This window comes from Hyla sarda, chromosome 2 (genome assembly GCF_029499605.1).
Source record: "Hyla sarda isolate aHylSar1 chromosome 2, aHylSar1.hap1, whole genome shotgun sequence".
Lineage (NCBI taxonomy): Eukaryota > Metazoa > Chordata > Amphibia > Anura > Hylidae > Hyla > Hyla sarda.
Window position 1 is genome coordinate 187,025,592 of NC_079190.1, and position 24,532 is coordinate 187,050,123.

General features: G+C 45.1%; 1 protein-coding gene across 3 annotated transcripts in view; it reads left to right on the forward strand.

Moving 5' to 3' along the window:
* VWA3B (von Willebrand factor A domain containing 3B) overlaps positions 1 to 24,532 on the forward strand; it is a 185,906-nt gene that overhangs the window by 80,008 nt on the left and 81,366 nt on the right. For all 3 annotated transcript variants that reach the window (XM_056555914.1, XM_056555912.1, XM_056555913.1), the window contains exons 20-26: positions 7,982 to 8,100; positions 9,879 to 9,929; positions 11,571 to 11,775; positions 19,000 to 19,114; positions 19,685 to 19,809; positions 21,898 to 22,035; positions 23,079 to 23,176. In XM_056555914.1, coding sequence (XP_056411889.1) covers positions 7,982 to 8,100; positions 9,879 to 9,929; positions 11,571 to 11,775; positions 19,000 to 19,114; positions 19,685 to 19,809; positions 21,898 to 22,035; positions 23,079 to 23,176 — 851 coding nt within the window. The remainder of the gene's footprint in view (positions 1 to 7,981; positions 8,101 to 9,878; positions 9,930 to 11,570; positions 11,776 to 18,999; positions 19,115 to 19,684; positions 19,810 to 21,897; positions 22,036 to 23,078; positions 23,177 to 24,532) is intronic.

Sequence of the window (24,532 nt, forward strand, 5' to 3'; positions counted from 1 at the left end):
CACTTAGCTGTGATAGCGTAGATATGAGATGATAGTCCGTATTCATGAGGACAGTTCACATGGTTGAGAATGCCGATCCTACGCGTTTCCTCTTGTCAGATTCCTCAGGGATTAGCCGGCATCAGAGCTGCACAGACCATCAAAAGATCTGCAAAAAGACGAAGAAATGCCAAATAATCCCTGAGGAATCTGACAAGAGGAAGCGCGTAGGTTCGGCATTCTCAACCATGTGAACTGTCCTCACGAATACGGACTATCATCTCATATCTACGCTATCACAGCTAAGTGCAAAACATTGTGTGCTAAGACAAATTGATCACAGTGTATACAATATTGTGCAATTACCATGGGACTGTATGTGCAATAATAGAGTGGACTGTGCAATATATATAAGTGGACTGTGCAATATATATGATTTGTCTATCTTGAATATACATTGGTGGATGTCAGGACCTCACACACCTGAATCTCTACTATCAGTAACCTGCACAACGTCATAATACATGTGATTACAACGCACTGTGATACAAACGCTAGCACACTAATCAGTCTGGCAGTGACATCTGAACACACCTCAAACAAAAACACGTAACAGAAGAGGCTCAGCGTGACCCGACGGTCCTAGATGTTCACAAAAATTGATGGACTGACAGCATAAGAAAAATATAAAGCTGGTGTCATGAGTTTTCACATCACTAAAAGGGTGAAGGACTTTTTATCAAGAAATTATAATAAAATCGAGTTTTTTAAAGGTTCCCTTGAATTTTTCACATGTTTTCTACTTATTTTGGGAGACCTCAACCTTACGCTGATACACGTATATCTGACAGCATAGAATGCACACACTAGTAGCTAGCAGCGAGTTTCCCGCTGCGAGTTACGCTACCATTGATTTAAATGGGTCCGCGGACAGTTCCCAAATCTGACACTATTGTGGGCTGTCTGTGAAGCCATTCAAATCAATGGTAGTGTAACTCGCAGCAGGTTTCCCGCAGCGTGAAACCTGTTGCTAGTAATAGCATGTGAACACACCCTCAAGATTCGTTTTTTACAGAATGTGAAATTATGTTATTTTTTATCATTAAAGTTAATAGGTGATAGATAAACAAAACTGAGGCAGATGTCAGTTTGAAATTAAAATTATCCATTTCTCATTTCAGTAATGAAAACCTATATAAATAATAATCTGAAAACACCTGCTAGTCCCTACTTTGTGACAGGGTCATTTTCTTGCCAATAAAGTATTACGGCCAGTTCTAATCTCCTGCCTTCTCATTTTGTCTCCCGCTCACCATATGAAGTTGCTATGGCAGCCCCTTATTAACATCAGTGTGTGCGCTCAGTAGCACAAGTGTATTTCTTCATCTGTTTCAGGAGATTAATTCATTATGCCCCTCATTAGAATACTCATCTGCTATCAAGAAGCCGGACATGTTTGGTTAGCTTGCCAGCATGAATTATTTACTGTTTCCTCCACCACCATTTATTTCCTATGAGTTATAGGAACAGCTTTAAATACAATTTTAATCAAAAAACAAAACAAAAAAATGTAAGTAGCATCCTGTTTCTCTTGATGTATCCTGTCCTACCCCACCTTCTTTAGTTCAGGTTTTCACACAGTATTTGGTCAGTATTTGGAGCTCATTTTGGTGAGAGTTTTTACCAAAGCCAGGATGGAAAGATTTGCACCCTTTTCATGTTTTGGACCATCTCTTGATTGTGGCTGACAAAAAATACTGTGCAAAAAATGAGGGCCAGATACTGACCAATATGCAGTGTGTGAACCCAGCCGAATGAAACATATTAGGAAGGACTTAGCTTTTCACATGCCCGTTTCAATTAACCCCTCGCCAGGATTCATCACAAAGTGCACGCCACTTGATAAATCCATGTGCTTCTATGATCAGTACAACAGCCTCAGAAGCCTATGCCAACCCGGAAATAGCGTAGAGTTCAATTATAATTTATGCCTTCTAGCAGATGTTAGTTGTAGTAATTTCGATGTGCAGGCGTGTCCACACCCCTTTGTTTGAAACCACACCCCCTCTGCACCAAGCCTAAGAGGCTTTTAAAGGTGTACTCCGCCCCTAGACATCTTATCCCCTATCAATAGGATAGGAGATAAGATGTCTGATCGCGGGGGTCCCGCTGCTGGGAACCCCCGAGATCTCTGCAGCAGCATCCCAGACATCCGGTGCACGGAGCGAACTTCTCTCCATGTCGGTTGACTGGCGATGTGGGTCGGAGGCTTGTGATGTCACGGTCACGTCCCGCTCGTGACATCACAGCCATGCCCCCTTAATGCAAGTCTATGAGAAGGGGAGTGATGGCTGTCACGTCCCCTACCATAGACTTGCATTGAGGGGGCGTGGCCGTGGCGTCATGAGCCTCCGGCGCTGCACCCAATGCTCTAAACGAATGCCGGGTGCAGCAGGCAGATCATGGGGGTCCCAAGCGGCTGGACCCCTATGATCAGACATCTTATCCTCTACCCTTTGGATAGGGGATAAGATGTCTAGTGGTGGAGTACCCCTTTAAGCGTAGAATAATACCAATATTCGGTGCAGATGTTATTTCACATGGGATGTCATTTCCTTGTTGTCACGATGCCGGCTGGCAGGAGGTGGATCCTCTGTGCCAGAGAGGGATTGGCGTGGACCGTGCTAGTGGACCGGTTCTAAGTCACTACTGGTATTCACCAGAGCCCGCCGCAAAGCGGGATGGTCTTGCTGCGGCGGTAGTGACCAGGTCGTATCCACTAGCAACGGCTCAACCTCTCTGACTGCTGAAGATAGGCGCGGTACAAGGGAGTAGACAGAAGCAAGGTCGGACGTAGCAGAAGGTCGGGGCAGGCAGCAAGGATCGTAGTCAGGGGCAACGGCAGGAGGTCGGAACACAGGCTAAGAACACACAAGGGAACGCTTTCACTAGGCACAAGGGCAACAAGATCCGGCGAGGGAGTGCAGGGGAAGTGAGGTATACATAGGGAGTGCACAGGTGAACACACTGATTAGACCCACTGCGCCAATCAGCGGCGCAGTGGCCCTTTAAATCGCAGAGACCCGGCGCGCGCGCGCCCTAGGGAGCGGGACCGCGCGCGCCGGGACAGGACCGACGGAGAGCGAGTCAGGTACGGGAGCCGGGGTGCGCACCGCGAGCGGGCGCCACCCGCATCGCGAATCGCATCCCGGCTGGGGGCGGTATCGCAGCGCACCCGGTCAGTAGATCTGACCGGGGCGCTGCAGCAGCGAGGATGCCGCGAGCGCTCCGGGGAGGAGCGGGGACCCGGAGCGCTCGGCGTAACACTTGTGGTCCTGTATCCATTGATTCTAGTACCTGGTATTGCTTTATTTGAAACATTTTATGACAAGTAGGCAAGACTGATAACTTTTTCATATTACTATATATGGAACATATATTTAATGCATCATGATCATGTTAAAACATTTGTTCATGAAATGTAAATGGTAAGAAAAAGGTAGTGTATTTCTAACAGTGGCTTCCACTACCTTATATCTGTCACGATGCCGGCTGGCAGGTAGTGGACCCTCTGTGCCAGAGAGGGATTGGCGAGGACCGTGCTAGTGGACCGGTTCTAAGCCACTACTGGTTTTCACCAGAGCCCGCCGCAAAGCGGGATGGTCTTGCTGCGGCGGTAGTGACCAGGTCGTATCCACTAGCAACGGCTCACCTCTCTGGCTGCTGAAGATAGGCGAGGTACAAGGGAGTAGGCAGAAGCAAAGTCGGACGTAGCAGAAGGTCGGGGGCAGGCGGCAAGGTTCGTAGTCAGGGGAGATAGCAATAGTTCTGGTACACAGGGTATAAACACACAAGAACGCTTTCACTGGCACTAAGGCAACAAGATCCGGCAAGGGAGTGCAAGGGAGGAGACTAGATATAAGCCGGGAACAGGTGGGAACCAATTAAGCTAATTGGGCCAGGCACCAATCATTGGTGCACTGGCCCTTTAAGTCTCAGGGAGCTGGCGCGCGCGCGCCCTAGAGAGCGGAGCCGCGCGCGCCAGCACATGACCGCAGGAGACGGGAACGGGTAAGTGACCTGGGATGCGACTCGCAAGCGGGCGCGTCCCGCTGTGCGAATCGCATCCCCAACGGCCATGGCAGAGCAGCGCTCCCGGTCAGCGCTGACCGGGGAGCTGCAGGGAGAAGGACGCCGTGAGCGCTCCGGGGAGGAGCGGGGACCCGGAGCGCTAGGCGTAACAGTACCCCCCCCCTTAGGTCTCCCCTTCTCTTTATCGGGTAACTGCCTCCCCTGGGATGAGGACACCGGGAAAGGATGGAGGGATTCCTCAACGGCAGGCAGAACCGCAGGAGTAGGAATGGGGAGAGAGGGCAGAGGGCGGGACCTGGCACGGGGCAGTGTGACACCAGGACGAGGGCCATGAGGGGACACAGAAGCTTGCCTGATGGAACTGGGAGGGGGGGAGGGGCATTTCCTGTGGCAGGCAGAGTCCTTAATGACCTTAGGGGGACCAGATACAGGAGGAACCACAGAGTTACGGCAAGGGTTACTGGGAACCGGTTTTAGACAGTTCTTGGAACAAGAGGACCCCCAACTCTTGATCTCCCCAGTGGACCAATCCAGGGTTGGGGAATGAAGTTGAAGCCAGGGAAGTCCAAGGAGAATTTCCGAGGTGCAATTGGGGAGGACCAAAAGTTCAATCCTCTCGTGATGAGATCCGATGCTCATAAGAAGGGGCTCCGTGCGGAAACGTATGGTACAGTCCAACCTGGCTCCGTTGACCGCGGAGATGCGGAGTGGCTTGACAAGACGGGTCACCGGAATATGGAATTTATTCACAAAGGACTCCCGAATAAAATTCCCAGAAGCTCCAGAGTCCAGACAGGCCACGGCTGAGAGGGGAGAGCTGGCTGAAGTGGAAATCCGAACAGGTACCGTGAGACGTGGAGAAGCCGACTTGGCATCAAGGGACGCCACACCCACGAGAGCTGAGTGTGAGCGTGCGTTTCCCAGACGTGGAGGACGGATTGGGCAATCCACCAGAAAATGTTCAGTACTGGCACAGTACAAACAAAGATTCTCTTCCTTACGGCGATTCCTCTCTTCCAGGGTCAGGCGAGACCGATCCACTTGCATGGCCTCCTCGGCGGGAGGCCTAGGCGCAGATTGCAGTGGAGACTGTGGGAGAGGTGGCCAGAGATCTAAGTCTTTTTCCTGGCGGAGCTCTTGATGCCTCTCAGAAAAACGCATGTCAATGCGAGTGGCTAGATGAATGAGTTCATGCAGGTTAGCAGGAGTCTCTCGTGCGGCCAGAACATCCTTAATGTTGCTGGATAGGCCTTTTTTAAAGGTCGCGCAGAGAGCCTCATTATTCCAGGATAGTTCAGAAGCAAGAGTACGGAATTGTATGGCGTACTCGCCAACGGAGGAATTACCCTGGACCAGGTTCAGCAGGGCAGTCTCAGCAGAAGAGGCTCGGGCAGGTTCCTCAAAGACACTTCGAATTTCCGAGAAGAAGGAGTGTACAGAGGCAGTGACAGGGTCATCGCGGTCCCAGAGCGGTGTGGCCCATGACAGGGCTTTTCCAGACAGAAGGCTGACTACGAAAGCCACCTTAGACCTTTCAGTAGGAAACTGATCCGACATCATCTCCAGATGCAGGGAACATTGGGAAAGGAAGCCACGGCAAAACTTAGAGTCCCCATTAAATTTGTCCGGCAAAGACAGGCGGAGGCTAGGAGTGGCCACTCGCTGCGGAAGAGGTGCAGGAGCTGGCGGAGGAGATGGTTGCTGCTGCTGTAGCTGAGACTGAATCTGCTGTAGCTGCGACTGGAGTTGCTGAGTCATGGTGGTCAAGTACGACAGCTGGTGATCTTGTTGGGCAATCTGTCGGGCTTGCTGGGCGACCAGTGTGGGGAGGTCGGCGACAACAGGCAGAGGAACTTCAGCGGGATCCATGGCCGGATCTACTGTCACGATGCCGGCTGGCAGGTAGTGGACCCTCTGTGCCAGAGAGGGATTGGCGAGGACCGTGCTAGTGGACCGGTTCTAAGCCACTACTGGTTTTCACCAGAGCCCGCCGCAAAGCGGGATGGTCTTGCTGCGGCGGTAGTGACCAGGTCGTATCCACTAGCAACGGCTCACCTCTCTGGCTGCTGAAGATAGGCGAGGTACAAGGGAGTAGGCAGAAGCAAAGTCGGACGTAGCAGAAGGTCGGGGGCAGGCGGCAAGGTTCGTAGTCAGGGGAGATAGCAATAGTTCTGGTACACAGGGTATAAACACACAAGAACGCTTTCACTGGCACTAAGGCAACAAGATCCGGCAAGGGAGTGCAAGGGAGGAGACTAGATATAAGCCGGGAACAGGTGGGAACCAATTAAGCTAATTGGGCCAGGCACCAATCATTGGTGCACTGGCCCTTTAAGTCTCAGGGAGCTGGCGCGCGCGCGCCCTAGAGAGCGGAGCCGCGCGCGCCAGCACATGACCGCAGGAGACGGGAACGGGTAAGTGACCTGGGATGCGACTCGCAAGCGGGCGCGTCCCGCTGTGCGAATCGCATCCCCAACGGCCATGGCAGAGCAGCGCTCCCGGTCAGCGCTGACCGGGGAGCTGCAGGGAGAAGGACGCCGTGAGCGCTCCGGGGAGGAGCGGGGACCCGGAGCGCTAGGCGTAACAATATCCTCAGTGGTGTGTCATTGCAGCCTTTGTCTTAGTGGAGCTTCCTTTACTAGGTAGCTCGGTCACATGTTCACTGTATACCTCTAAACCTCATTACCTGGATCATTAACCAACATCCTAATGGCTTCACTGAATGGAAAAAGGTCCTCAGAGACTCCGTGTTTGTGCGGAAATGTTTGTGATATTTTTGTCAAGTATATAAGTGAATTAATTTGCTACACCTAATGAATACTTCATAGATAACCCTTGTAATGTAACACATTGGCTATTATTGGCTGAAGCATCACCCATTATTTAGAGTCAAGAACCATGGGTACCACCAAATGCAGAACTTTTTGTTTTATCCTGATGCTATTAGATGAGTGTTTACATTATCCCTGACAATCAGATTGTTTCTCAGGAACACACAGCTGCAGATAGGTGTATACAGGTTACCCCACATGATATAACCTGTGTGTGAATGCACCTTGGTAGGGGTAGTATATAACACTCTATTCAGGTGTCAGTCATATTGGGGTTCTTGCCCTGATTTTACTGGATTCACAGCTAATTTAGACCCTTAGGGCTCGTTCACACGGATGGATCTGCAGCATAAAATACACTGTGGATCCGCCGACGATGGACTCTACAGTGTTGCCTCTATCTGTGCCTGCTCATTGCGGCGATCCGCTGCTATGAGCAAACAATCTGTATACTCGCACACATCGCGGCTACTCTCGGCAAAGCTCAAGGAGCAGGGGGCGATGTGTGTGAGTATACTGCACATGCGCGTGGCGACTCCCACATTGAAGCGTGTCTGCTCATAGCAGCGGATAGCCGCTATGAGCAGCCACAGATAGAGGCAGCAGTGTAGGGTCCATCGTCACTGGATCAGCATCATATTTTACACTGAGGATCCATCCGTGTGAGCGAGCCCTAAGGCCATGTTCTGGCGACAGAATTCCGCGTGGAATGTCCCCACGGAAATTCCGCTTAAGCAGAGTCCCATTGAATTCAACAGGATTCTGCTTTTCTGTGCACACGGCAGAATTTCCATGCCAGATGTTATTTTGGCATGGAAATACCATTTTCTGTGTCCACACAAAGAATGAACACGTTCATTCTTTGTGCAGAGTCCACACGGAATGTCCACAGGAGAATCTCCGTGTGGACATTCTGCAAAATATGCCGGCGCGCCACATTTTGAGGAATGTCCACTCACAGATTCTCCTGCAGATATTTTTTTGTGTGAACATAGCCTAAATGTAGCACTTTATCTAGATGGGAAAGTTTCTGGAATGTTATATTTGCATATGATGATAGCCGCTGCCTCTTGTTTCAGGTGCTTCCTCTGGCTCACATAAGTGGAAACAGAAAACGTATCACACTAATTAATCCCCAAGCTGTTAACCTCTCAGACTACAAAGAAAGGATCCAACAAGCAATTCAATCGTATGGAAGGTACATTTTATATTGTAGTAAGATTATTTACTCTATTTACATATAGCGTTACTGCTTGCTCAGTTTCCAGAGGGTGTTAATCCTGAGTATTGAAAAAATAAGTGAACACTTTGTAGTTAAAGGAGTACTCCAGTGTTTAAAAACATATTCCCTATTCACAGGGCATAAGTGTCTGATTGCAGGGTGTCCGACCATTGGGAACCCCCAAAATCTCCAAATCGGGGACCTGAATCTCCTGTATAAAGTGCAGGGTCATCACATGCTGTATACATTCTGTATGGAAGTTCTGGAGATATAGTGTGGTGTCCTATCTCAGACGCTTCTATAGAGAATGCATGGAGTATAAACAGACCCACACTTCACACAGCAGGGAGATTCGAGGCCCGTTCTGGAGATTGTAGGAGGTCCCAGAAGTTGGACCCCGTGTGTTCAGACACTTATTTCCTATCCCCTTCCAAGCTTTTTATTAATTTATGTTTAGCTAATGTAGTTGTCAATTGAATTCCACCCAGTACAGCTGTGTGCAGGAGGGTTGCCCTCTTTTTCCATCTATATTATATTCAATTACCAAGATATTTGGGGAGTGTGGTTGGTCTATATGCAGGCAACATGGCCTTTAAGATCCAAAAAAAAAAAGCTAAATTGTGCTATGCAGTTAATAGATATTTTTTGAGTCCTCAATGGCTTAAAATGGCAAATATCTGTAATAATTTGTACACTATGAGCAATCCAGTCCTTGACCCCTTACTGTCCAAGTATGGCCTAACTGTTGTCACAAAGTTCAGTTATCTGAGTATTAATGTGGTCCAAGATCACTTTATGACAGAAACCTAGATACCCATTACTCGAGCTATCTAAAACTCAAATAGTTCACATTGGGAATACTGACAGCCCAGCCTGTGCTGGCGTTATCTGGACTTATTTTATATTATCTAACAGGCCTATCAGCGTGTAAACAAGGGTGTAAATAAGCACATACTTACATAGGGCCAGTCATCATGATTCCAGGTACAAATGTTTAATTTTATTAGTACTTCACAGCCATATTAGCCTTTTTTGTTAATAGACAAATAAGGCTCAATTGCCCAAGGAGGGGGGGGGGGGGGGGGGTTCCAAGACAGCAAGAGCCCAGGTAAGTCCAAGCAATGTTCTCTATATCACTGCCCCTCGGCCCGCTTGCAGTTGCCTACCCTCACAGTCACTAGGTAAAGAGGACATGGGCTGTAACTCCAAGAACTCCTAGCCATATACACGTGTAAGTGTAAATTATTATTATTATTTTTTTTATTGAGTTGCCTAAATATCTATACATATATATGTCTACTGAATGTCTGTGTTAATGTTACTCATTGGCTGTGTTGTTTTGTGCCAATGTAATTAAGCTGGCATACGGCATACAGTATATACCGTTATGTCTATAGATTGTATGGTATTTGCAGCATGATAAATACAGTAAAACATAAAAAAAACAGAAATGCAGTAAAAGAATATGCTGTAGTCCTGGCTAATGCTTTATGCCTCCATTATCTGTGTCCTGCTTGACCCAGCAAGGATTGTAAGACTGATGAAAAATGTTGTTTTCTCAGCTTTTTATATGTAAATGATACATTCATGGCTATGATATGAGATATGGCATGCTGCTTCCTTTCATTTAGAATGGAAATCACTCATTTGCCTATTCATTTACCTATCCTTTGAACTGTATAATGTATTTGTTTTACTGGCATTATGCTTATCAACTTTGCAATGCGCAATCCACCTTTTGTATCCTTTACTAGGCGCCTTAATCTAATCGTGTGGAGGGCTTTATCCCAGGAGGAAAGGGACAAGTAAGTCCTCACTTCATTTTATGTGCTTGCTGGACTGTGATAAAATAAAGGTTGATAGTAATTGAATCTTTGTTGTTTACAATTACATAATAAGTGTACAGAAATAATGAATGTATTGAGATTATGCAGCAATGTAAATCGAATTCATGCTTTGGTTTGTACATACTGTACTGTGTGAGTTGAGTGGTGTTTTCTTTGTGTGCATGGAGGAGGATCTACAATGGCACACAGAGGCGATATGGTTCTGTACTCAGACACAGGCATATGCTTTCTTCACATGTCACTTTTTTACAGTTGTTTCCTTCGCTACAAACAATGCTTTTAAGGATCCTTTTAGACAGACAGCCCCATGCCCGTTATAAGCGGCGATCTGGCTTAATAAGCCTTTTATACAGCTAAGTAATTGTCCAGCCAGGGTCACAGGAATGCTCGCTGGATCGTTCATGCAGTCCTTTATTTACATTATTGTTGGCCGCACATCCCCTATTTACACAGAAAGATGTGCTTACAATAAAAAGAGACTTTTAGTGCTGCACAATCCCAGCGATCTGTCGATAAATGAGTGATTGATTGTTCATCAACTGATCACTGGGTCTGTTACAGGGGGCAATAATTGGCCTCTTTGGTTTATAATCACCCCTAAGAATATTCCCTTAAAGGGGTACACTGGGCAACTGAACCTATCAGACTCCTATCCACTGGATAACTAGCTGATATTGGGTTGGGTCAACTGCTGGGCCCCCTCATGATCTCCTGTAGATCTCCCATCCTCAGCACGCTTCAGCCCCCACCTTCCTGGACGTGGGCAAGTGACGGTTCACTCAGCTAATCACCAGCTAAGATGGAACATCACTGAGACCGGTGACTGCTGAGAGGGACATCACTTGCCCACATAGGATAGGCGCTGTACAGGAGATCTCAGGGGGCCCCATTGGTGGGGACCCTGATATCAGACACTCATCCCCCTATCCTGTTGATAAAGGATAAGTTCAGTTCCCCGGAACACCCCTTTAAGGGAGAGTAGCGCCATGGCATGGCTTCTGGTGGAAAACTGCAGGGATATATTTATCCGTTGGATTAATGAAAACATATGAAGGTACGCTATGGACCCAAAGAGTTTGGTGGATTCCATAGTTAAAGCTCCAATAAACTCAGGACGTGTATGATATGGAACTATAGTACGGCCATGTGCATGATGTATAGAAAAATCTATATGATGTTAAATACTTTTGTGTCAAAAAAGATTGTATTATAAGAGTGATAGCTTCCACATATCATTTGTCTGGTTAGCCATTAAAGGTAAATCTTGTCAAATACTTTAGTCTTTTTTGACACAAAATGATGTACCGCTATGTGCATGAGACTTTCACAAAGCCATCCGTTCTCTCTGAATGGATCTGCTTCTGTTTTTATAAAAATACATTAGTGTTAATGTATCCATAAGGTAATACAGTAGAATTAACCTTCACTTTTGTGTAAAAATACATATACGGTAAAACATGAAACCATTATGTATTTAGTCAAATTATAAACTAAGCCCTAGTACATTTATAATCACTGTTTCAACCATTGTATTTTGATTATATAACAGATATCATGAGTGGTAGATAAGTATGTAACATGTTAACACATTGGTTAAAGCTTTAACAGTGATGTTCCAATATCATACTTGGATAACAAAGAAGCACTCCTACAAGCTTTAGACAGACTGGGATGGCCTATATCTGCTGAAGATGTAATGTTACTTGAGGATGAACTACAAGCTGGGAAAACATATCTTCAACAGGCTTTGGATCTGGAGGAAATCACAAGTAAAAAATCACTGGCTGAGAACTCAGATATACAGGTAAAAGCTTTGAAACAATACAACAGATCAAAATATTAGTATTCTGTGGCTTCTAAGGTATAATTTGTCAAATTAGCATAGAATACAAGAAGTTGTAGAAGTCTTGAACTGGCTATAAAGACCTTTTGTCTACAGATCACACTTCTTTTCGCAGGGTCAGACAAGAAGCTCAAGTTTGTGCAGACATCCACACAGAGATGGGATCTTTTGGGTTGTGACCTGTCTGAACCTTTGTTTCCCCAGATCTAGGCAGTGGTAGTGTTTTCAGGAACCATTAATCCATTGCGCTAGGACCACACAAGTCGATAATTCTCAGCAAATCTTAGACCAAACTAGAACACATACTGCATATTTGTTTGCAGATTACCCTCTGCATACTCAAATAGCTATTCATCAAATATAAAAAATCAGTGCACTTACCTTACCAATCCCCTGCTGCTTCTGTACCTACCCTTCCTTGGTCCCCCACTGGTCTCTGTTCGCTTGACTCTTATGAGGACTTTGATCACATATGTGACCGGTGCAGCCTTGTCCCATATCATACAAATGGAGCCCTGTAAATCAGGAAGGGTGAGTGACCATGTACCGGCATCAGCACAGTATTGGAAGTAGATTGGTAAGATAAGTATGCTGTTTTTGTTTTTTTATTATTTGCTCAACTGGTGCCAGAAAGTTAAACAGAATTGTAAATGATTTATATTGAAATGTTTTAACCCCTCCAGTACTTATCAGCTTCTGTATGCTCCACAGGAATTTCTTTCCTTTTTGATTTTTTTTCTGTCTGACCACAGTGCTCTCTGCTGACACCTCTGTCCATATCAGGAACTGTGCAGAGCAGGAGAGGTTTGCTATGGGGATTCACTCCTGTGATATGGACAGAGGGGTCAGCAGAGAGCACTGTGGTCAGACAGAAAATAAATTAAAAAAGAAAAGAACTTCCTGTGGAGCATACAGCATCTGATAATACTGGAAGGGTTAATATTTTTAAATAGAAGTAAATGACAAATCTGTTTTACTCTCTGGCTGCTGTTGATTAAAAAAAAAAAAAATTCCCACCGGAGAACCCCTTTAAGCTATGGATCTGCAGGTTATCTACAGCAAACTATAGATGATACTTTATTGCAAATATATATTTCTAAAATCCACAACAAATCTACCACCAAAATGTAAAGAAGCTACAGTTCATATGAAAAAAGAATCCAAAGAGATATACAGTGACCCCTCGACCTACGATGGCCCAGACATACGATAATTTCAACATGCGATGGCCTCTCAGAGGCCATCGCATGTTGAAGGCAGCATCAACATACAATGCTTTTGTATGTCGGCCATCACATAAACTGCTTCAGCTGCCACCGGATAGCTGTTTACGGTGCCCAGTGTGGTCCGCTGGCGATCACTTACCTGTCCTCGGGCTCCGGCACGTCCTCTTCAGGATCCCCTGCATCGTCGTCGCTCTCCATCGACGTCATCACGTTGCTGCGCACTCTATCCCATCATCCAATAGGAGCGGCGTGCGTAGCGACGTGATGGCGGCGATGGAGCGCGCGGATGCCAGGGAAGCAGAGGCCTTGCCGGAGCGGCGGGGACACCTCGGGGACGCGGCGACAGCGATGGACGGCGACATCCCGGGCAGCGGTGATGGTCCAGAGCGGCGGGGACAGGTGAGTACAACTTCCTCTAACAGTGGTCTACAACCTGCGGACCTCCAGATGTTGCAAAACTACAACACCCAGCATGCGGGGCATGCTTGGTGTTGTAGTTTTACAACATCTGGAGGTCCACAGGTTGTAGACCACTGTCCTATACTTTACATTGCACGGATCCCTCAACATACGATGGTTTCAACAAACGTTGGTCCATTTGGAACGTATTACCATCGTATGTTGAGGGACCACTGTATTCACATTTAAGTTCCTGTTCTTGTTTTAAGTGTCCAATAATGATTCCTCTAGAAGATATTTCATCCCAAGTGACCAAAAATGATTTATGTTACCGTACACATTAAGGGTTAATGATGCTCAACTTTGCTTCTTGCAAAGAAGGCTCCACAGCTCCTGCCACATTGATACAGCTGTATTCAAGGTCATTGTTCTTATGATAAATGGCTTCTGTTCAGGTTCTCGGTGTAGATTTTTCTCAAAACATCTGCCACTTAGCTTATTGATGGATGGTCTGTGCATTTATGACTCTACGGTTTACCATCAAAACTCCTGTATAGACGTTCATTTAGAAACGTTTTCTACATTACATTAACATTACTCATTTAAAGTGTCCTTGTCATTTAAAAAAACAAAACACTTTTTTTTCAAATTCGAAAGAAAGTTTATTAAAGAATAAACAGTAAACAGTACAAAACGGTCCAGGATAAATCGAGTTCCATTGAGACCTCAGAAGTCTTGGAAGCGTATCTGATGCAAATAGTAAAGAGCAAATAGAAATCAAGTTCAAGTAAAACTAGATGCAAACAATAAGAATGCATTAAGATGGCATAATGAGAAGTAATACAAAAAAGGACCAGCCCAAAAACAAAACATGACTGTATAATCACAAGAAAAAAAGGTCATCTAACCGCTAACAAAGAAAAGGCAATCATTAAGACCAACGACCATCCAGGTAATAGAAGAATGGAGGAAGAACAGGAGGGGAAAAAAGGAAACACAAGAGAAAAAAAAGTGTGTGTGTGTGTTGGGGGGGACCTAGGGGAACCCAGCAGGGTAGCCAAAGGCAAGGTGATCATAAGACAGGCACCATGGCGAACCGCAAAGGCCAACAAAAGGAGAAGGGGTGATACATCCATCACACTTGTGCCGCGGTTAAACATGAGTTTAATACGTTTGGGAAGAGCAAACGTCTAGCCAAGGGCTCCAGGTAATGTATAACAATGTACCTCTGCAGAGGTCACAGACAGCAACTCTTCCATATGTTGAACATGTGTAACCTCAGTAAACCGTTTCTTCAGGGTAGGGCGATCCGAAAACCTGGGGAAGATCGTTTTAGCAGAGAAGGAGATACCTAGCCAATGATTTTTTGTAACGGGATTGAGCTAAGTGGAACAGGAAGAGAAGAACAGCCTCAGGCGTATTGGGAACCGAAGACATTTGATACAACTTTAAAGGGGTACTCCGGTGGAAAAAAATAAAAAAATTTAAATCAACTGGTGCCAGAAAGTTAAACAGATTTGTAAATTACTCCTATTAAAAAATCTTAATTCTTCCAGTACTTATCAGCTGCTGTATACTACAGAGGAAGTTCTTTTCTTTTTGAATTTATTTTCTGTCTGACCACAGTGCTCTCTGCTGACCCTCTGCTCCGTTTCAGGAACTGTCTGGAGCAGGAGAGGTTTGCTATGGGGATTTGCTCTTACTCTGGGCAGTTCCTTACACGGACATAGGTGTCAACAGAGAGCATTGGGGTCAGACAGAAAAGACCAACTCAACTTCCTCTGTAGTATACAGCAGCTGAGAAGTACTGGAAGGGTTAAGATTTTTTAATAGAAGTAATTTTACAAAACTGTTTAACTTTCTGGCACCAGTTGGTTTGAAATGTTTTTTTCCCCCACCATAGTACTTTAAGCACTGTTTCCCAAAATGAGACGAGTTTAGGACATTCCCACTAAATGTGTGCCATTTAGTCTCAGTTCTAAGATCATGAGGGTGAGCAGAGATAAGTACACAATAGCATGCTTTACACCCTGGCTCTCTGCAGTGGCGTTGCTAGGGTTGTGTCACCCGGTGCGGTACAAAATGGTGTCACCCCATACCTACCCCCCCTCGACATAATAAAGTTTTTAGCCTGTTGTGACGGATGCCACTGGTGTAGCGCATTGTGAAAAATTCCAGTATAATAATTAAATATACCAATTGTCACAGAATGGAAAAGCGCTAAAGAGGTTTTCACCATTTAAAACTACAACTCCCAGAATTACTTAAATTGGTAATCCACTGGAAAACATTTACTTTTATATCAACTGGTGCCAGAAAGTTAAAATCTGAATCCTTCAAGTAAGTAATTGACAAACCTGTTTAACTTTCTGACACCAGTTGATTCAAAAGAAAATGTTTTGCAGCTGAGTCCCCTTTAAGCAGTGGTGAGGTTATGCTGGGAGTTAAGTTTCACTCATCTTAACTGCAGAACTTACAAGTGACTATAGCTCTGATAGGACATAATGAGGAGAATACACAATAATATCAGTGACTACAGGTGACGTCTTCTCTATAGTGAGGAGAATACACAATGATATCAGTGATTACAGGTGACGTCTTCTCTATAGTGAGGAGAATACACAATGATATCAGTGATTACAGGTGACGTCTTCTCTATAGTGAGGAGAATACACAATGATATCAGTGACTACAGGTGACGTCTTCTCTATAGTGAGGAGAATACACAATGATATCAGTGATTACAGGTGACGTCTTCTCTATAGTGAGGAGAATACACAATGATATCAGTAACTACAGGCGACGTCTTCTCTATAGTGAGGAGAATACGCGATGATATCAGTGACTACAGGTGACGTCTTCTCTAGAGTAAGGAGAATACACAATGATATCAGTGACTACAGGTGACGTCTTCTCTATAGTCTTTCTTTATCTAATTCAGATGGTACATACCACCAGGTCCAGCTAAATGTTCTCTCTGCAGAATGTGACGCCCAGACGGCTCCTCACTATGTCAGCGCATTCTGATCCTCTATATGAAAATAATAATAATTATTATAAACCTGCCAGACACTGTATCCTCTAAATATAATAAACTAGTATACACTAGGGCTGCACGATATATTGCAAAAACAATCGAATCACGATTTTTGCTTTTTAGCCATATATCGATATGGCCCCCGGGAAAATTAGCGATTATCTGCCCGGGCAGATCCCGTGTGCGGCTGCAGCGTGGGAAGGCTAGGGCAGATAAAAACAAATTTAAATATTAAACGTCTGTGTTTCCCAACCAGGGTGCCTCCAGCTGTTATGAAACTACAACTCCCAGCATGCCCGGACAGCCAAAAGCTGTCCGGGCATGCTGGGAGTTGTAGTTTCACAACAGCTGGAGGCACCCTGGTAGAGAAACAGTGATCTAAGTAAAGGGCGCAGGGATAAAAAATAATAAATGCATTATGCTCACCTCTTCCCGGTCCCTGCATCTGTACACCTCCGTGCGGTCCCGGTGTCTCTGTACAAGCTGTAGGACCTTTACCTTCAGCCAATCACTGGCCGCAGCGGTGTCACATGTCAAGCCAGTGATTGGCTGAAAGGTAAAAGTCCTCAAAGGTCTGCAAATACACACAAACCTAGCGTGTGTGCTGCCGGGGAGGAGGAATGTGACGGGAATATGTGACAAGGGGTGAAGGGGGCAGAATGTTAAAGGGGGGAGGGGGGAAAAGGGGGAATGTGACAGGGGGGCAGATTGTGACGGGGGGGCAGAATGTGACAAGAGGGGGAATATGTGACGGGGAGCAGAATGTGACAGGGGGGGAATATGTAACAAGGGGGGGGAATATGTAACAAGGGGGGGGGATATGTAACAGGGGGGGAATATGTAACAAGGGGGGGCAGAATGTGACAAGGGGGGGGGAGAATGTGACAAGAGGGAGGGGGAATGTGACAAGGGGGGAGGGGGAATATGTGACAAGGGGGGGAGGGGGAATATGTAACAAGGGGGAGCAGAATGTGACAAGGGTAAGGGGGAATGTGACAAGGATGAGGGGGAATGTGACAAGAGGGGGAGGGGCAGAATGTGACAAGAGGGGGAGGGGCAGAATGTGACAAGAGGGGGGAATATGACAAAAGGGGGAGGGGCAGAATGTGACAAGGGGGGGGGGATAGAAATTAAATGGTGAGATGTGAAATGGGCCGTGGGCATAAAATGGGTGAATAGTTATAAAATTGAGGAGATTGGACATGAAATATGGGGATTTCACTATTTATTTATTACATTGCATCACATATCGAAATCACAATATTTAGGCCCATAATCGCAATCGCACATCTTTCCCATATCGTGCAGCCCTAGTATACACTACACTCTATGAATATAAACCTCACACACCGTGCCCCCAGCAGTAGCACCCCCATCATCCACCAGCTGATGCTATTAGCACAGAACAGGGGGGTAGGGGGAATGGGGGGGGCGGGGGGTGCCCTGGCAACACCCCCCAGCAGTAGCACCCCATCATCCACCAACACCCCCCCCCCTCCATTCCCCCTATGGTAATAGAATCAGCTTGTTTGGTGCTGTCAGCACTAACTGAGGACCGTGAAAAGACAGTGAAAAGTCTCTAAACAGCATCTGAGACAAACTGTGACAAATGTCAATAAACCCCGGGTAAAACCAATGATAAATTCCCCTTGTAAGGAGTAGCCAGACAAAGATCGCTGAGGGCGGGGGAGTAAAGCACGCTTCTGTGCTCTTATCTTTGCTCGATCTCCTGATTATTGAGGGTCGGTGAGACCCCATTCGGTAAAAACTTTTGACACTGCTCTGTGACAAGTTTTTTTTTTTAATCATAGAGGCACTTTAGAGGAGTTTTAGCATTTTAACACACTTGTTTGGGAGCTGAAATCCAAGTGGAAAATTGCAACATTGTTCTTTTCTGTCTAACCATAGTGATCTCTGCTGACACCTCTGTCCATGTCAGGAACTGTCCAGAGCAGGAGCGGTTTGCTATGGGAATTTGCTTGTACTCTGTACAGTTCCAGACACAGTCAGATGTGTCAGCAGAGAGCACTGTGGTCAGACAGAAAATAACTATACAACTTTAGAAGTAATTTACAAATCTGTTTAACTTTCTGGAGCCAGTTAATTTGAAAAAAAAAAAAATTATTTCCCACCGGAGTACCCCTTTAAGCTCAGGACAAATGAAAGCTCTATCTGTTATGAGATGCAGTTCAGACCCTTCTATCACTAGATATCAGTATATAAAATAACTCAAATATTGGGGCAGATTTCTCAAAACTATATAAAAGAATGACAAAAGCCTAGCTTTGATGTATTACTATTGACAATTTGACCCCATTATCTTTACATGATTATACTTGGCGCAATGAAAGATACATATTAATGAAAATATTGGAAGCACATGTCACATTTGAATAAAGTGACCCCTTTAAGATGTTAGCACCCCATTATGTGCACAAAAAATATCTGTCCAGCATTAGCTACTATTTCTCTGCCATTAGCAATTATTATATGTAAGAATTATCATTCTTATTTTCTTTACAGAAATATCATGAAGGACATGAAAAACAAAAGCACAAGTCGAAAAAAAAGTTTTTGGACACACTAAGAAGTCAAAAAGTCATTGCAAGGTCTGAGATTGATGGATTTTACTATCCAGGTATTCAACCGTGCTACACTTTACTTAGACCTGACTTCATTTAGAGGTGCTTGTGTTTATTACTTAGAGTCTTCAGGGCTCTACTGGGGCTTATAGCACTGCTATGTTTCCAAATAGTACCACTGATTCTTGATTGGACTGAGATGTGGGCCTTAACGTGGCCATTGTGGATTCACAAGTCAGCAATATTGTGTCAATATTCAGCCAGTATTCCTGAACCCAACCACCCCACCCCCTTCATCCAGTATTCCTGCACCCCCCCGCCCCACCACCCTTCATCCAGTATTCTTGCACCCAACCCCCTTCATCCAGTATTCCTGCACCAAACCCCCCCTTCAGCTAGTATTCCTGACCAACCCCCCACCCCATTCCTGTAGAACCCCAAACCCCCCTCCCTCCCTTGACCGCACTGTCCGCAGCTCAGAGAGAGACACCTGTATGTACATGCTTTTAGGAATACAGTAGAACTATTACTAACATTCCTGCCTGTAGTGCCTGCAGCTATGTGAAATAAAGTAAGGAGTCAGTTGACAATTTTTTTTAATTATAAATAAATGTTTTTACTCATAGGAACCGTGGTTAAAAGTATTAATTCCAGGACTGCCCTAGTGGATTTCTGGCTGGGAGAAAATGTGGTTGTCCCTATCAGATTTATAATACAGACTGGAGGAGCTCTGCCCTGCCCAACTCTGAAGGTTTTATTTTTTATTATTTGGTATCCATTATGTATAAAAATACGTAATAGGAACTGTCCTAAAAAAAATAAACTTCTTATATGTCGTATAAACATATAAAAGTTTTGATTGGTTGGGGTCTGAGTGTTCAGTGACCAACGAGAACCAGCCAAGAGAAGTGTGCACTTAGCGCATTCTTTCCTGTCATTGTGTCACAAGACCATGACAGACGTTTTGTGTAAGTCTTTGGGGCCACCCTGGTCTCAGAGATACAGAAAAGGTTGAGAAGTGCGACCCATAAAAAAAAAATTTAAAGTAAGTTTGAAGTTAATTTCATTATGAATTTTTTTTTTTTTTTTTATGCTATCATTTCTGGTGCTATTGATAGTCCTTTTATGGGCATTGTGTATCATATTGGTACCAACATGTAGTAACCTTTTTGGAATAGTCCAGATTACATAGCCACACTGCACACTGCTGTGCAGCATTTAATGGATTTTTCTTAATTTTATTTCAACTCTGTTTTACAATACCTTTACTTAAAGCTTTAATGAACTTGTCACAGTAGCTGGATAGTTTTTACTTACCGTAAAAATGCTATATAACTGATTGTCCAAATGTAAGGTAGGAGACCTATCAATGCCAAAACACTAATGTCTGCCTTATTTTCAAGAAAACTGAACACATCTGGGGTTAAAGGACATCTGTAGTGCAATGAAACTTATCCCCTATCTGAAGGATAGGGGATAAGTTATAGATTGCAGGGGGGGGGGGGTCCGAGCACTGGGGCCCCACGCAATCTCCTGTACAGGGCTGCGGCATTATGCTGGAAAGGGGGCGTTTTGTCCCCACATGACGCAGCTGCCGACACGCCCCCTCCATGTATCCCATAGAAAAACATGGAGGGGGCATGTCATGGAGGGAACATGTCTTGCCAAAGATCTTGCGTAAATCAATAGTACAAGCGCATATAAGAAATGTTGTAATTTATCTTATTAAAAATATGAATGCTTCTTTCACCTGTTATCAAGCTTCTGAAGCACCCCACCCTGCCCTGTCCCTACTAAACTGTCTTGATTCTGAAAGTCAGCTTAGGCTGCATTCACACTTCGTTTTTATGTTACGGGTGCCGGATACGGCTGGGGGAGGGGCAAACCAGGCTCTCCCGTGTCCCAGCCGGACCAGCCCTAAAATCCATTTACTTTAATGAGCCGACCAGAGTCAAACGGTGACTCTGGTCGGCTCATTTTTGACCCGTATGCGGTTTCCTGACTGGACCTAAAACCGTAGTATACTACGGTTTTTGGTCCGGTCACAAAACCGGATACGGGTCAAAAATGAGCCTACCGGAGTCACCAACTCCAATCGGCTCATTAAAGTAAATGGATTTTAGGGCTGGTCCGGCTGGGGTACGGGAGAGCCCTGTTTGCCCCTCCCCCAGCCGAATCCGGCACCCGTAATGTAAAAACGAGGTGTGAACGCAGCCTTAGTTTTGTCCTGTGTTTGCCATACAGCTCACTCAAGGATCGAATTACAAGCAATAGAAGTCTAGAGAGGTGGGAGATTGGAGGGGTAGTGTTTGGAACCACACACATGCTGCATAGTCAGTAAAAGGACAAATCTGTACATAGGAGATCTTAACCCAGGGCTTTATACACTGGGGAATATTTATCAAAACCTGTGCAGAGGAAGAGTGGTGCAGTTACCCATAGCAACCAATCAGATCACCACTGGAAAATGAAAAAAGCTATTTGATTGGTTGATATGGGCAACTGCACTGCTCTTCCTCTGCACAGGTTTTGATAAATCTCCCCCATTCTAGATTGCTTATACAGCTTTATTATGCCTTCCATGCTGCTAATGCATTTTAGGCTGTATATAGAGACATAGAAGTGCAGGATCTCCTCCTAGATGTGTGTGCAGTGTATGACAGACACCATAGATGTTAGGCTTTGCCCGCCAGCGTTAGGAGAAATATAGCTGAATCTTGCAAAACATATATTTGCTAAAAAAAATATCATATACAAGTTTTATAAATGCCAGAAATAGTGCTGCTCCTTATGTATATAGACAGAGCAGCTTTATGCCTGAACATTTGTGTGCTTCCAGGTTGGAGATTGTGTTTTTTCAAAAACTGGGGCAAAAGGAGGAGGAGGAGGTTGCTATGTACCAGCAGTGGTCATAGCAACACCCAGAACGGATGCAGCGGACAAACTGTACACCGTTTTAAAGTACGACAAAAGAAAAGTAAGTGTTGCCATATCTTTACAAAACAATATTGATGTTCATGACAAAACTACTGGGACATAATGTAACCTGAATCATACTCAGTTCATTAACCCATTGAAACACATAGAAAAATGTACTTTATCATGTCTATTAAATAAAGCTCTGCATATGTAGATTCTGTTGTAATTCATGTCAAGAAGGCTCATTAAAGGGTCTATTACCTTATCTATTGTATTGCCAGGTATACCATATTTTATAGTCCGTATATTCTACCATTTAAACGTGCTACATCTCCATTAATACAATTGGCAATTCAAGAAAAGGTTGAAAGATGTTTCTTAAGATTTCCGAAATGTCTAAATGTTTTGGTACAATAGATGCTAATACTGAGTAAAAAGTAATATCTTATACCATACCAGTTATTACAGCCACCTCAAAATAACCTCAAGCTGTCTGGGTGCATTTTTATGGTCTGAATTAGGGCTGCAACATCCCATTCTCCAGTGGTTCAGCTAAACCGATATTAGAACGCTGTAGGGTTCTGTGGTGACCACAGAAAATTGCAAATGGCTTACTTTAAAATGCACCTATATTACAGCCATGTAAAAACTGTTCGAGTGGAGCATGTGCTGGGGACGGCATGCGCTACATTCATTCTCTGTGGAAGCGCGGAACAGACCCGAGTGCTGTACTCCAGTCTCTTTAACACTTCCATAAAAAAAGAATGGAGCATGTGCACTCCCCAGCATGCACTCTGCTCAGGGAGCCGGGTCCCGATTCGGAGATCCCGGAGGTCCCAGCGGTTGGACCCCCCGCGATCAGACACTTATCCCCTATCCTGTGGATAGGGGATAAAGCTACTTTTGACTGCATAACTCCTTAAATACAATTTTACCTTGTGAAACTTGAGGTATAAATTCATCTGAATGAAGATGCTCGTCTTCAATTGAAATCATTTCCTATTTATCCACTGCACTCTCCACTTCTGTTTCACTGTGTGATTTGGCTGAAGAAGATGAAATAAATCTGCGCACATTAACCTGAGTTCTGTCTCATTTCAGGAACATTGCTTAAGGTGTGAGCTCATTAAAATCACTCCATCTCAATTTGCCGTTTCTTGTGGATATATTAGAAAGGCACAGATGATTGACTTTACAATGTGAGTATAATTCTGCATCAGAATCTTTTATTGGAAATATACAACATTTGGAAATAGAAAATTGCTAAATCACGTGGAATGTATAATGCTAGCACTTCTAAATTTCTCCTTCTCGTGAGTGATAGAATACATCCCCCTCCCTTAGAGACCAGAGATTGCCATAGAAGATGCATACAGAGCCTTATCTGGGTTAAAGTGCTGCCTTATTTTGGCTTCCAGCAGTACAGTAGTATCAAGGTCTTTGCACTCTAGTAATAATGAGATGAACATATACTTCCTATTCAGTAAAATGTTGGTGAAAAAGGCTTCTTTAGATGTTGTGCAACACAGAGCACATTGGGTATACATCCTCTTGCTTAAAGGGGTTATCCAGGAATAGAAAAACACAGGTAATTTCTTTCCAAAATCACTCCTTGTCTGTCTCTAAGTTGGGTGTGGTATTACAGCGTGGCTCCATTCACTTCAATAGAACTGAGTTGCAGAACCACACCGCGGTTTTGGAAAGAAATGACCTGTGTTTTTCTGTATAACCCCTTTAACTTTTTTTTATATTTAGTGGTTATGTGCTATACGGATGCTTACTGTTATTACTCTCATGCATATATAATTGTTACGTTATGCGCTCCGGCCACACACGCTGACCGTGAGCTCTTGGTCCTTTTACCTGCTGCTGCCGGCGGGGCTGGGACTCACATCGCGTGACATGCCCGCATGCGAGCCCCAGTCCGTCACTCAAGTGGTGCTTCTCCTGCCCCAGCCTCTGCCTCACTGCTCTGGTACGTGTGTCCCCGTCCCCTAGGGCACGCACGTGCCGGAGCTTTAAGATTTAAAGGGCCAGTGCGCTCATTAGTGTGATTCACCTGTGGCTCATTTATATATTCCTCCACCCTCCTCACTCCCCTGCCGGATCTTTGTTTCCTTGAGCCTGAGAGAAAGCATTCCTGTTTCTGCCTTACCGTGTATCTGATCCTTCGCTTTGTGACCCGAACTTGCTTCTCTGCCGCCTGCCTATTGACCTTCTGCTACGTCCTGACCGTGCCGCCTGCCCTGACCTTCTGCTATCCAGACTATGAGCTGCCTTAGACCCTCCTTGGCCTCACATCTCCTCAGCCACCTGTGTGGTGGAACCAGGCCAGGGGTAGTGACCTGGGTGCCGCCTGCCGCAGCAAGTCCATCCCGCTTTGTGGCGGGCTCTGGTGAAAACCAGCGGCACCTTAGACTCCGCACCCTGGTACGGTCTAAGTCATCTGCCACATAGGTCCAGCGGATCCACATACAGCGGGGTTCCTGTCTTCTGAAATGTGAGTGTTACAATAATTGAAGGGATTTTTATGCATATGCCTACAATCCTTCCAT